Source organism: Trachurus trachurus, assembly GCF_905171665.1.
Source record: "Trachurus trachurus genome assembly, chromosome: 16".
In the NCBI taxonomy this organism is placed as follows: domain Eukaryota; kingdom Metazoa; phylum Chordata; class Actinopteri; order Carangiformes; family Carangidae; genus Trachurus; species Trachurus trachurus.
The window spans coordinates 10,636,777-10,651,891 of NC_139902.1; the positions used below are offsets into that span (position 1 = coordinate 10,636,777).

The window sequence follows — 15,115 nt, forward strand, 5'->3', positions numbered from 1 at the left end:
TGTAATGATGATGATGACGGCAGTGATGATGATGCCGTGGCTGACCACTATCCGAAATCTCTCAAATCTCTCTAGCAGGTGGATTCATCAGATAAAGAGGGTTTGGGATGATGACAAATCCCTCCAAGTTCAATGGGGCTGCTCTTCCCTTCATACGGGGATAAATCGAGATTTGAATCACACAGGTCACACAGAGTTTCAGCGTGAAGTGGTTCAGCTCTCTGAAAGATGCCCCATTTACAACGGGCTGCGGTGGAATGGCATGAAAGCTTACATATGTTTTAATTCAGGCATGCACAGGACTTGATGGGGATGATTTGGAGTGGTATGATAGGTGGATGATCCAGCCAGGGTGAGACAGGGAGTTGGCGCGGCACGTAGAGAAGCCGTCAGAAGCAGGGAGCGGGCATCCCCTGCGGACCTGCACTGCCGAGATGAAAGGCTGTTTAGTGTTGGAGCAGCAGCATCAAACAACCGCCTCCTCTTGCATCCTTTCCCCCATCCCCCACTCTCCCTCCATCGCTCCCTCACTCTCTCTTGATTCTCACCACAATATGATATAGTTCTGCACGTTTTTGCACGTTTACCCGGTTGCCATAGTTACTCAATGCTGGAGGTGTCACAGCAAGATAACCCAAGGAGGCATTCACAGATCACCTGAATTCAGTTCGCCTCCCATTTATGTGTTCTCTGCCGCAATTTGATTTATTTGTTTCCCTGCCGTGCAATTCAGTGTGAATACAAATAATCCGCAGCATAATGGAGATGGTGGAAATGTGAGTACCCCGCAATCTGAAACAATCTATTGTACCAGTATATTCCTAAACCACAGGAAGTGCTTTTGATTTGATATTTTCGTGCTTGAGCGTCAAAATGCCCCACACACAACAAAGAGCAAAATTGCAATGACAGACTCTGTTGCACATCAGGAACCTTCAGCATTCAGCGAGCCTTGAGATGTAAATGATAATAAAAAAAAACTATATCCTATGAATGCTTGAGTCAGTGACTGTACATGCTGATGCTGAGGATAATGGGAAAGTAATTGGTGACACACTGTATAATTGAAGGCATGGAGACTGAAAGCAGAAGTGGAAAATAACTTGTGTGCAAATGTGTGTATGAAATAAGAAAAAGGGAAAACCTAGACGAGTCTGAATACAGTATGTAGCACTCAGTGACCAAAAAAAGGGAAAGACGAAATGTGATAAAGACAAAACAAGGGAGGGAAAGGGAGATAGGGATTGAAGGTAGATGTCGGAGGGTGGGATACATCCATTAGCCTTGCTTGCTCCCGGCTCAATCTTGCGATACATCCCCCCATTCAAGCTACGAGAGTGAAAGAGACAGGGTTGGCACTAAGCCAGACTGGCACCGACTTCAAACACACAGTACACCCAACCGCAGCAGCTTACATCAGGCCGGCTGAAAGGAGAAGTAGAGGAGGACAGATGGATTGATGGAAATTAAAGTGGGAGGATTGACGTACATAAGGAGAGTGTCTCAAGACTGAGTCTCTGGTCGTTTCAGGTTCGTTGAGGCAGACTGGGTCTTGTTCTGTGGCAGCTTCAAACATGATGGTTTTTTTCATTGTGCTCTCAATTTTCAGACTTTGGATGATGACAACTGTATAAAGGGTTGAATATACCTACTGTGTGTTTTATGTATTTATAATAGCAGGAAAAGGAGCCACCTGATAATTTGGCACAAATTTTTCAGTGACTCAACACATATAGACTGAATGATTTATAAGCAGTGTTGACAGCTGTGGTTGTAATTAGTTTCGTCGTCATTGTTGATCTTTATGTTTGCTGTCAGAAATTCTTCTTTTTCTATGGAACATTTTACACAAATCTAACATAAATTTCACAGATTTAATGTGTATGTCTTAGAAAAGCAGTTTGTCTACAAACAATGTGTTTCTCTCATCTCTTTATAGAACTCCATCCGGCACAACCTCTCCCTCCACACACGCTTCATCCGGGTGCAGAACGAGGGGACTGGGAAGAGTTCCTGGTGGATGCTGAATCCAGACGGAGGGAAGATGGGCAAGTCCCCACGCCGGCGAGCAGTCTCCATGGACAACAGCACCAAGTACCTAAAAAGCAAGGGTCGTATAAGAGGAAAGAGGGTTGGCCGCCCTGGGATAGGAGCGGGGTCTGCTGTGGTGGGGCTCCAGGGGTCCCCTGACCACAACAGCCCTCCACAGAAAGGCCTCCCGGGACCTGGAGGTGCATCCGGGACAGATGGAGAGTTTGACGCCTGGACAGACCTTCACTCCAGGGCTAGTTCGTCAGCCTCCACCCTGAGCGGGCGTCTGTCACCCATCCTGGCTGAGGAAGAACCCGAGGAACCAGAGGAGGGCGGCCTGTCTTGCTCAACCTCCCCCCACCTCTACCCCTCACCGACCAGTGCCCGCTCTCCATCCATGGGGGCAGGGAATCGCTGTCCTCCCCTTGAGCAGCTGCCTCAGCTGGCCAACCTGACAGGTGCCATCAGTCTGGATGAGCAGCTGATGGAGGATACTTATCATCGCCATCTCCCACATCAGCAACAGCACCAGCAGCATGCGGCTGTTGGAAGACACAAGCACCAAACTCCTGTCTACCACTACAGCTCTGGAGTGAAAGGACAGAGCTCCTATGGTGCAGGTGTGTATGGAGCCACAGGCATGGGGATGCTGCGCCACCACTCACCCATGCAGACCATTCAGGAGAACAAGCCGGCTAGTTTCTCTGGGACCATGCGGGCGTACTCCAGTACCAATGCCCTGCAGAGTCTGCTAACAGGGGGTCCAGCAGGGCAGCAGTACTGCTCGAAGGACATGATGCTGGGACAGGAGAGGGAAAGCCATCCTATGATCGGTCAAGCTAGCAATGGAGTAGGCTCCACCCATCACAGCCACCACCCTGGTCACCCTAACGGCCACAGCCACAGCCACAATGGACCTCATAGTCACAGCTCAGCTCATAGCCATAACAGAACTCACAGCCATACTCCCAGTCATAATCACAACAGTGTAACCAACCACAACCACAGCTCACCTCACAGTCTCGCTCACAACAGTCACAACCTCAACCAGAGCCATAACCACACGCCCCCCCGGGCTGCGGCCCTCACCCCACGTGGCAACGGCAATCAGCTGCAGGCCTACAACCACAAAGCTCCCTACTTGTACAGCCCCCCATCGCACGCCCACCTCCCAGCATCCACCACCCTCCCCCCAAACCCAGCAGGTATGCTTGGCATGCCCCAGGACTCCTGTCACGTGGCCGCCGCCCCGCACCCGCACCCCCGTCACAACCATTACCCCGACCCACAGCACCAGGGCGTGACTAACGGACCTTATCACCATGGCCAGGGGATGGGGAATGGTAACGCTGGTAGCAACTACCACAGCTACCACCAACCTCACCCCCACGAGAGACTACCGGCCGACTTGGACATTGACATGTTCCACGGTAGCTTGGACTGCGACGTGGAGTCCATCCTCCTCCATGACATTATGGACTCTGGGGAGGAGATGGACTTTAACTTTGACTGCTCCCTAGCCCAGGGTGTGGGCATTGGCATGGGCATGGGCATGGGGGTGACCATGGGCATGGGGATGGGGATGAGCAGTCTGGCCAGTCCACAGCAAGCCCATAGCAACCAGAGTTGGGTGCCTGGCTGAAGGACCCTCAGAAAGAACGACCCCACCCACGAAGCACTGTGTTCAACTGTGACATTCCTGACTTGACACAGAGACTATACGACCAACACTCTCGTCTCTTCTTTGTTGTCTTGACAGTTCTTCTGTCAACTTCCCCCTCCTCTTTTAATCCCCCCCTCCCCAAGAGATCTAGTTCATGTCACATTAGGTTTTTCCTTGTATTAGCTATACTGTGATGACAATCTCTCAGCTGTGCTTGCCCAACATCGCTTCTCATCTACCATGAGAACTGAACTCTCAATGCACTTTATTGCAAGTGGGTCACATCTCACAGTGTAACACGTTCACAGAGCGGCTCAGGCAGAGCTTGGCATGTTTTGTAAGGTGGCTGCAGGATTTAATGGGAACAAATGAGGAAATCACAAGTGCTGTTGATAAAATGTCAGATCTTGGCGTTGAATTAAAATTGGACTCCTATTCACCTTATGCTGTCACTGTCAGTGGTGATGTCTTTTTCTTTTTAAAATAAATCCATGGTTCCTCTGGTTTTTAAGTTTGAGCGCAAAACCCTAGACATTTCCTTTTCCTCATCTGTCGCCATGGAAATGTTGAAATATGAATTAATACAATATTGTTCAATTCAACCCAGATTTGACACTGGTTTAAAGTGTTGGTACAACATATTTGATCTGAAACTAGTTTAGGCTGTTTTCAGACATTTGGTACATTCATCAGTTCCAGTCCTGTTATTCACAGCTACATAGTCCTTGGCACTTTGACTTTTTTTTTTGAATGTTTCGTCAATGCCCTTTTGCCATTCGTTAGAGAATATTGTCACTACATCATTAAATGGATTCTATCATTACTGGATAGCATGCAATTTGGTGAATTAAAATGTTGTATCACCTTGTCTCACCTGCTCTTCTCTTGGCACTCTCTCTCTTTCCTTCTCTCTCTCTCTCTCTCTCTCTCTCTCTCTCTCTCTCTCTCTCTCTCTCTTTCTCTTTCTCTTTCTCTCGTTCTGCCTGCCAGTGGAGACAAAGTGACCATTCCTCACACCAGGCCATTAATGTGGCTTGATTGAAATTCAGCATCTTGCTTTTAATCTCCAAAGTGATGCGGCATCGATGCGTCATTATTGAGATTCTAACGCGTTGTCCTACCATCTCTCACCCCGGCCGTCCGGGCCGCCACTTGCCCCTCCGACTTAATGTGCCAAGAAAGCGAGACAAAAGTGTGATTAACGCCAAGTCACTCTGCCTGCTGTCCTGCTCTGAGAAGGGCCAATGTCACTGTCCGCTTGCCTGCTCGCAGAGGGTACAAACAAAGAAAAGATGGAGACAAGGAGAGAACAAAAAAGTCTGTTGTTGCAGTGGGATCAATCATCAGCCTCAGTTTTCATGCTCTTTGGGCGTGTGCGTCTGAAAACAGGTAGTGTACTCGTATTGTAACTCATCTCCATTATCTGTATTTTGTGTTCCCTTGTTCCCATGTTTTCAGTGCTTCTACCCTGAGCTTCAAATGTTCAAAAAGGTGCAAAGGGAGGAGATTTAAGGAGAAAACAATCAGCCAATCTGAGTGGCATGAGTCTATGTCAAACAGGGTTGTGACGCCCCACAGCTGTCCACATCCACTTTTTGTGTGTTTATTCTGTTGTCTTGTAGTTGTTGTTGTATTGTTGAAATTCTAAGGACCAACAAGAACAGCGCTGAAATATCCACAGCGTAAGGATGGAATGAAATGATCTTGGTAGTGCAGTACGACCTTCCTATACTCCTATACCGTGCACCCCTCGCATATATGTGCTCTGCTCAATTGTCTCTGTGTTTGCGAGTGAGGAGGGGGGGATCTGAAACTGGCCTTGTGAGAAAAAAAGAGGACATCCCTATTCTCTACTTCACTCAAGGAGACTCTGCGCTTGGTCTGTACCAAGAACGGCACACAAAGGAAAAAGGAGAGGTGGGTGGGGGCGGGGGAGTGTAAGGGTGGGGTGGGGGTTATTGTTACAGCCAAAGGTCAAGCACGGCACAGACTATCAGACCCATTATTGAGGTAAATACTTATATTTCAGGGCTTTTAGCCACACTGGTTCCAGCTAATCTCTGTGGAAAATGCGTGGAATTTTCGAAGCAAATGGGCCTCACAAAGCAGTTATGTTCTAACCTATGCTACAGACATTTAGCAATGCCCTGCTATTGGAAAGAGAGCTATATATGATGTCTAATTTTCCTATATTTATTTATGAAAGAGATTGGTCTTTGTCACTCCTAAATGTGGTCGTTGTTTGAGTCAACTCCTGTCCCCTTTCTCTCTTTTTTGTTTTCTCTGTTTTTTAAGATGTCACTCGCTCCCGTTTCCCCTTTTACTGACTTTTATTTTGTACAAAATCTATATATTAAGAATATTGTATAATAGTTTTTAAAATCTCAAAAGAATATCAGTTTTGTTGTCTATTTCTTTTTTAAGAGAATGTATCTCATCATCTGGTGACTGTTAAATAAATGAAATTAAAAGAAAGGTCTGTGTCTTGTTGCATTTGTGTGACCATGACCATGAAGATAGATTTGTTTGTTGAAAGTTTCCTCATGTTTCAGTGTCTGAAGTGGATTTTTCTGTGCGCACTTGTCAGGTGCAGTTACTCTCATATACAATAGCTGATGAGATGAATGAATATGTGCTGCTTGATAGCTTATACCTTCATTGTTTCATTCCTCCTTTCAGACATGCAGACAACCCCTGCAGTTGTGTGACACCAACGTGGGAGGCACATAGAGTGGGCTGTACGAAAAAAAAGAAAAGAAGGGAGGGGAAAAAAAAGAAGGACTTTCACATATGTCAGGAGGCATCACTTTGCTGGAGACTGCAAGAGAAAGAAGGAGAGGAATAGGTGAGTTTGTGTGAGTCTGTGAAAGAGAGAGAGATAGTACTTGACAGACAGACAAAACAAGGAGGCACCCAGGCAGCCAGACAGAGTTGGCAGGATTGGAGTAATAGGTGTGTATATCTGTGTGTGTGTGTGTGTCATAAGGCTTGTTATGGCCCATGAAGCGGTATAGGTTGGCCACAGCTGTCCCAGTCCCATTGGAGGCGTTTTCACAGGAGGAGTGTGCAGCGCTACGGCGCCATACTGCCAGGCCCCAGGGGAGCCCCCGCCTCTACACTCACTCAGACATTTACACACACACACACACACACACACATAGACTCACACCACACATGCACATTCACGCACATACATTTCAAAATACCACAAATTCACACATTTACACAAAGAGGCACACAGCGTGGTTATGAAACCATGTGCACCGACACGCACACTGAAACAGACATTTCTCACTTAGATGTACAGTTTTAATTGACTCCACTTGGTAAAGCCTCTCTGCAGGGAAACGAGTGAGAAGTAGAGGGAAAGAGAAGGATATAGGTGTGGAGACAAGAAGCCTGCCAGTGTGTATTTAAAGCTAAAGATGCTTGACACAAAAATACACAATTAAAAAGTGTTTTGTTTTGGGGTTTTGGTGGTGCTGGTAGTGGTGCCTGATGAGCTCAAACGTGCTTCAGTAACTTTATAAGATAATTTCACATGGTAATTTTCACAATTAGACCAAACTTGAGTGAGTGTAACTGAGACTGAGAGCTTGGCATACGTCCAAAATCTTACTCTTCACAGCCTATCTCCAGAGAGAGGTGGAGGTTGAGGTAGACAGGAAGGCAGTCCAGTCCAGGTGCTGTGCCTCGGGGAGGGTCTGCTCTTCTGTTCCTCATTATCAGAGAGAGAGAGAGAGGCTGTGCTACAGTGTCATTATTCATCCACTCAAGCATCTGGGAGGAAGTCCTTCCATGCTTGGCCCAGTGATATTGTTGTAGAGACCGCCCTTGGAGCTAAAGGCTGGCTGGGGACACTGCTAACTGCTAACAGACAGACCCACCCAGGCAAGGCTCCAGGGTACAGATGTCCTTGAGTGCTTATGAGGATTCAGCACTTCTCACTTTCCGGCCGAGCTGCAAAGTGAAAAACTGCTATATCTCCAAAATTCAATTGTTCACAGAAATGATTAATTCTCCAATATGGGAGGGTGGAGTTTGATGCAATGCCTCCAGAATAAGTGTCAAGACTTATTCTCAGCCACTGCAGCCACAATAAAAAAAAATCTATTTTAATAATCACCATCAACATTCATTAGGATTTAACATCTCAAAACATAATCTTGAGGAAAAAAAACAAAGGTACAAGGCAAAAACATTGTAAAAGCAAGGTCAAAGCACTGATTATAAGCATTACATAATATAAAGTATAAACATGACTTTTGGCATGTAGCTAAGCTCCACAGACATATGGCCTGTCTTTAAAACAGATGATTAAAGCCTTAAAATCAGTTTTGAAGCTAACATGTAACCAGTCTAAAGGCGCAGAGGTTTGGGAAATATAATCTTGTTTGTGACTGATGAAAAAACACAGAGTTAAGGTAATCTAAACAAGGAGGGATTAAAATATGGATGACTTTCTGCAGACCAGTGGAGGATAAAAACATTTAATTGTGGAAATCATGCCTCTCTTGATGGGGGAACAAAAACATCAGACATGCAAAGTTCTTTTACTCCAACATGTTGTGGTGTTGTCCTGAGGACACCAAATGATCCTAAAGACTGTCCTCAAAATTGACTCCATATGGGAAAATAGCTCAGAGAGGACACCACGGGACCACCAGGAGAGGGTTGCTGCCGGCTGAGCTGTTGAATTCAGGGATGATATGTTGTATTTTTGAAGCCAAAGCTAACAAGTTGCAGAAGTATTGCGCTCATGCTCCCGGAATGATGCGAAGAATCAAGATAACTGAAGGCCACAGCTTGATTTAAAATAATCAGAATGGAGCACTGTGCTTTTATCTGCTGCTAAACTAAGGCCAAGAACGATCTTTGTGCTCAGAATTTCTGAGATTATTCTGAAAGATATCATTTGTTCTGAACAAGTACAGAAAAGCACTTAAGAGACAGGTGGTTCACAGGATCAAGGGTTGGACTCCTGTTTTCTTTAAGAGGCGCTTATCCATTCAAGGTTCATTTAGACTTAGAAAAAACCTGGGACTGTCCTTTCAAGACAAATACCAATATCAGTAATGTCAGCAAAGTCCCCAGATTATGATCTAAGAATATGATACATCAAGAAATGCTGGCAAACATTATAGCAAGTTCCCAGTGTTTTAGGAAAGTAGTCATTCACTATATAAAATAGACTTTTCTGCTGGGTTAGCTGTGAATAGTAGTATCTCTTTTATTTCGTGCTCTCAAAGCGGCAACAGCATAAAGAATATAGTCAGAGAAGAGGTGTTAAAATGGCAAACAACCTCCTTGGGGTTGAGCTGAGGCACAGGGGTAGTGTTAGAGGCTGCTGTCAGAAAGGCCTCTGAGATTTTCCTGCTGAAAGTAGAGTTAAAAGCTGTGGGTCTGATGCACAAAGCCTGGAACAATGGTAAAAGACAACAGCGTGTGGAAAAACTGGCCTCATGAACCGACAGAAAACATCTCTTTAAAGACAAACAATTGACGGATTTCTCAGAATGTTTCTCACTGAACGGCACATTTAAAGATTTCATATTACGTAAAATGTTGTGTCGAAGTTTATCAATTTATTTCCAGCAACTCTGGAAAAGCATGAAAGAATGCACCATTTAGTTTTAAGGCTCTATAAACTCCGCCACAGTGAAGTCTTTGCATCGCGTCTGATGGCTTGAATTTTCCACACATCGATGTAAACAAACCTTAACAGCATCAGCAAACATTAATAACTCAGATTCAGTTTTCCTCTAGTGTTTGCCCCTGTATTAAAACGCCTGTCAATCAGTTTGGGAGTGATAAGAGTTTCCAGTCCTGTGTTTCTGCTCGTGAAGATGCTCTTTTCTTCATTTTCTGCACCTTAATCACGAGGAGTGAATTGCCATTGCACATGAACCTACTCTAGAAATGAGCCGTTTAGCGCTTTTCATAATAGATGCTTTGGGGATATCAGTGCATCAACCATGCAATCAACTACTTCTTGTCAGCTCTAGCTGAAAAATAGATTGAATATCTTACTAAGATAAATCAAGGCCAATTATCTTTAAACAAGTCTAATAATCTGGTGCATATGGTGCTTGATAACAGTATTTATCTTTAATAAGAAAAAAATTAGTTACTAATCCCTCCAAAACAGAACCTTGTGACTATCCTAGATTTGTATTTGCCATAAGAATCTTTAGAAACATTCATCGTAGTTGCTTGAAGGCTTGTTCAAGAAGATGTTTTACTGTAGTTTGGATTCATTCCAACCACGAAGCACACTGAAGCAATGCAGAGAGACGATAGAATGAATAGAGGACTCCAGCTCGTCTTCAGGTGGGGATATAATGTGTGGCGTAGGGAACTGGAAACCTGTGTTAAACCAGGAGGCATATGTTCAAAACCCATGCTTCCACCTTGCTCAAGGTTTCCCAAGACAAGACAATAAACCTGTCCAAGCTCCAGGGTCCCTACAAGATCTGACTCACCTCTGCAGGAACTGTGTGGTGGATAGACGGGCCCTCTGTTCAGTGATCAATATAGGATACTCAAAAGATATCCAACAGTTGCTTTCTGCTCAGGATTGGGTTGCATCAGCTATTTATTTTTTGGAATTTTATCTGTGAAGTCCTTCTCAGTAACCACTAGCTAGATTCAAAAGAGCGATTTACTAAATCAGGTTGCATCATTAAAACTTAAACGTCTAAGCCAGGAAAGACTTAAGAAGTAATGAGAAAATCAGCTGCTGAGGAACATCTGCAGGCTCAACAGGAAAACACAAGCTGTAATATAACTTCCCTTTAGAAGCCATTTAGGAGAGGAACGATATTTCAAACTTACCTGATGTAGGTATGACTTAGTTTCATTTATGTATGCAGAGGAAAATATTTGATTGGGATATTTTTAATTAGAGGTGTATTATTGGCTTTTACATTTACTAGTCTGTACTTTTATGAATCGGTATAGCTTGTGTTTATGTAATTTTCTCCTTTTCTGCTTCAACTAAAAACCTCCAGATGCTTTTCATCAGCTTTTAGTTGAAATGTGTTATGCAACTATAGTGCGTTCACAAGACCAATATGATAACATGGTGTTATTCAAATTTAAAGGTTTTGATGTCTTTGTGTAGTCAGGACATTTCTGGGCGGAAGTCGGTGTGTTCTCCCCAGCCAATGACAGAGCGCAGGTGAAGGGTGTGGCCCGGGTGACGGCTAACCCTGTGGGTGGTGGGGCTAGCATCCATGGCTTCCAGTCGCTGTTTTGGGCCAAAGTGTATAAGGGTTCCATCATTGAACAGCAGTAGAACATGGGTCAGTCCTGACAACTGTTGTCAGTGGCAGGCGGCGTGCGCAGTTGAGCCCAAGAGGAGGGGCCCAGTTTGAATGTTGTGTTTACAAACTGCAACGAACAAACCTACTGACTCTACCTTTAAGAACAGTGGGCGCTACTGGCTAAAAATAAAGAATGTTAAACTGTTAAACTTTGACTCAGCTTTCGCAAAGCCGACGTTGTCATTACTTATTTCTCAAAAAAAAACCTACTCTCCATAAAATCATCTCATGTCGTGGTGCTTACAAAAATAAAACAGATTACATAATCAAGGCAACCATCCCTTGGGTGTCCAGGGTTACCTAGTTGTTCCTGATTAAAAGAAAATGACCTACCAGGAAATCCTCCTCTTGCTCTTCTTCTTGCGTTATTAAAACAATCACTGCCCTTAATGACTTAAACCCCCCACCCCCACCCTCCCACCTCTTCTCTCATGTCCCCGTTTCACCCTCTCTCAGTGCAGACAGACAAGACAGATGTAATCAGATCTTTTCTCCTCTCCTTCGCCACTGATCCACTCATCAGGAGTGGGAGAGGAGAAGGTGTATATATGCGTGTGTGCAGGGGAGGGAGGGAGGGGGCGACCTAAAGCTGTGATGACACAATTAATGTCAAATTAATGCTTCTCCTGAGCACCGACATCACCTCACCTCCCACTTGTATTCCTCCCGCCCTCGTCTTCCTACCTCTGTCTTCCCCTCTTCTCTTCCTCCTTGATTTCCTCCCAACACAGATCTAGCCTGACTCACCCATCTCCCCCCCCCCCCCTCCTCCTTCCCCTGCTCCTATCTAACTGCACGTAGCCTAATCTCACACATTGGGGAGCTCATCTCAGCGTTGTGCTGCTGTGCTGCATCTAGCTTAGCTCACTAGCACACAGAGTACGGTGTGGAGTGCTAATAGGGGCTGGGGGTTGTGTGGAGCAGGGAAACGGAGCGGGGGCCTGATTGGTGTCTCTAATTATGGCTTGATACTAAAGAGTAATTAATGAGTTTGTGGCTGATGGCAGCAGCTTTGGAGCGTCAGACTAGATCGCAGGAGATAAGAGCTGTTTGTGCCGAGGCCATGAAAGATCCCACGGGACAGACATATATGGAGGCTCACACACATAAATACACTGGATGTGCTCGCTATTATGAATAGTTTCATGAAGTGCTCTGCCGAGGTGACTTCAGGTAAAATAATTTATCTCATGATATTCTTTATTAAGCTAAAGTGCTCCTCAAAGAGGAGAGAGCAGGTTCCCATCCACCTGTTTACCTGTTTTAATGCACATTTGAGTTTGCAGATATGAAAGAGCCAAACTGAGTAGAAATCTGCAAAAAGACTGCAAAAAAAGAAAAAAAGTAAATCGAATCCAATGGAGTCAGAATAAGTGAATAAATTATGACGTACATGAAACATGTGACCTCAATCCATCATGGCCGCTGCATTGGTTTTCCACTGTTCGAGGTTTCACTTGCGCATTTTAAACGCAGAATAATGTTGCACCTTCTTGCTCTGCAGTGGTTTTAATGGCACCCAACTGGAGAATGAGCAACACAGGAACAGTTGTTTTCTTTAATTTTGTAGCTACTTAAAAAATATATGTTGACTATTCCTTCAGTTGCACTCTTCTTGAACATACTGTCAGTGTCACATCAAAATGGATACAAACACACATTAGTAAACACATCACTAACCACAAAGATACATTTTACATTCACAATACGTCTCATATCATATGGGTCTTGTATGTGCTTCGCTACACAGATGCACATGGTTTAACTAAGATAACAAGAAAGCACACTGTGAATTTAAAAAAATGCATCAGTAAATTTAAAAGCTGTGTGTCTTTTCCGTAGTTAAGTGAACTCCTAAGATTCCTAGCACTAGGCCAATATTTATTTGTACTTTTATTCTTGTGCGGTATACCGCCTGTTGAGCTAATTTTCCGAATCTCTTTGGTTTTACTTGATATTTGGCTCTCTTCAGCAGCCACCTCTTTTCCTTTTGTTGCATCAAAAGAGCTGAAGATGCATCTGTAAACTGTGCTGAATAGTTTCTGTGTGCTGCAAGAAATAGATTTTGATGCTAGGTATAAAAACTTAGTGAAAATCAAAAACAAATTGTAAAAATTATTGACCCTCATGATTAGTCTTCTGCCTTTATAGGAGACATATAAGGATGAAAAGTGATGCTAAAAGAGAGAAAGAAAAGTGGGTAAAGAGGAATACAAAGCTTGAAGGACAATATGTGTGCTTGTGGCTGTGTTTGGCTGTGTGAGACAGAGAGAGAGAGGAAGCTTGAGAGAGACAGCGTGCTGAGGAGTGTCTCTAAAACAGGGGCAGCTGTAGTGTAGTTAATGAGGCCTGCAGTCGAAAGCCCAGTGTGTGAGCATATTTTGTGTGTGTGTCAGTGCACGTGTGTGTGTGTATTAGCCTGAGAGAGGCATAGAGAAACTGTAAATGTGTGTCTCGTGTGAGTGAGGTGAGTTACCCAGTGTGCAGTCTTGCTTGACCCTCAGTAATCCTGTCACCTGGAACCAATGGGCCTCAGAGAGGAGAAAGCAGGAGGGAGGGCGTGGGGATGAAACAGAGACAGTGAGCCAGAGTTTTTAAAAAAAGGTGGTGCCTCTCACTCAACCGAATAACTGGAGCAGACTTTCAGCATGGCTGCTAACAAGCGCTCTGTCTCTCTTCCACTCTCTCTCACTCTCTTTCGCACTCTCTCTGCTTCCTTTCATTTGTCTCTCTCTCTTTACCCCTCCACTGCTTTGCCCTCTCCAGAGTGCCACTTTAATGAACAGAATGTGTGTGTGTGTGTGTGTGTGTGTGTGTGTGTGTGTGTGTGTGTGTGTGTGTGTGTGTGTGTGTGTGTGTGTGTGTGTGTGTGTGTGTGTGTGTGTGTGTGTATGTGCAGCAGCCAGGTTACCATAAGAGATGTCTCACAAGAGCTTCTGATTATAAAACCTTAAGAGACAAAGGAAGGGAAAGAAAGAGGCCTCTGGTGAGACAAGCTCCAGCTTTTCACAGCTCACCCCCACAGGGGACCGGGTTGACAGGCGATATGAAGTCCACTACTTTCAAAGTAGCATGCTAGGCTAGCCACTAACAGCTCAGTGGAACCTTAATGTACTTTTTGTTAGAGATGGTCACTATAACAACAAAGCAGCAGCGAAAGAAATACCTATTAATGAGATATTTTTAGCTGTAAGGTAATGTCTTTTAAGGATTTGTAGAAGAAAATACAGATATTTGCAGTTCTTCTGAATAAGAAAATGAACATCTATCCATGTCTCGGATATTCTGATTGAATAACCAAAACCACTCATTAGAGCCCAGGGACAGCAATTTGTTTCCACATTTGTGAATAGAACATGAGTGGAAAATGCTAGAAATTTAAAATAACTTTTTAAACTTAAGGTGTACAGAAAAGAAAAATGAATTTTATTCCACTATTTATATATTTTTTTATATATATTTATATATTTTTTTATATTATAAAATTAGTGTAATAACTCATCTATCAGACAATGTAGCCCAAACTTTGTGCAAAATTCTATTTTCAAGTAAATCCGGGATGAAAGTGGGGTAATTTTTTTTCACATTGGATAATGCAGGCACATGAATTATGCGTCACGTTGCTCACGATTCATCAGCCACTGATATTGGATCCGTCATCCGTCAATCAAACGTCTGAGACACACACGCCGAGCTTTGTCTCGCCCCAAACATAGAATATCGATAACGACCAATCAAATTTGTTTTCCTTACTTGGGTAAACTCGTACGGCAACTCGTGGAAACTCATAGAAGGAGGCGGGACAAACAGGACAAATTGCCATTTCTGAACACCTTTAAAATATTGTAAGAAAATAAATAAATAAAATAGCCTAATACAAAAAAAAAAGTTCAACTGTGTCAACTGATTAAATTAAGGATTAATGTGTAGCATGTGGCGCTGAGGCTTTGGTTCCACAACCAAAAACACAGAGCATTGTGGATCAATAATGACACTCATTTTCCTTACAGGGCTATTTGTTGTAGTGTGTTCTCTTCTGCTACATGTTGTTTGCAGCCAGGAGCAGGTGGTAGTGGTGATGGAGGCTCAACAAAAG

General features: G+C 44.1%; 1 protein-coding gene across 1 annotated transcript in view; it reads left to right on the forward strand.

Moving 5' to 3' along the window:
• The window catches only part of LOC310999941 (forkhead box protein O6-like), a gene marked incomplete at both ends in the record, with an annotated part of 29,503 nt that extends 25,830 nt beyond the window's left edge, over positions 1-3,673 (forward strand). Inside the window, one exon of the mRNA XM_083990557.1 lies at positions 1,940-3,673. Coding sequence (XP_083846683.1) covers positions 1,940-3,673 — 1,734 coding nt within the window. The remainder of the gene's footprint in view (positions 1-1,939) is intronic.
• Between the last annotated feature and the right edge of the window lie 11,442 nt (positions 3,674-15,115).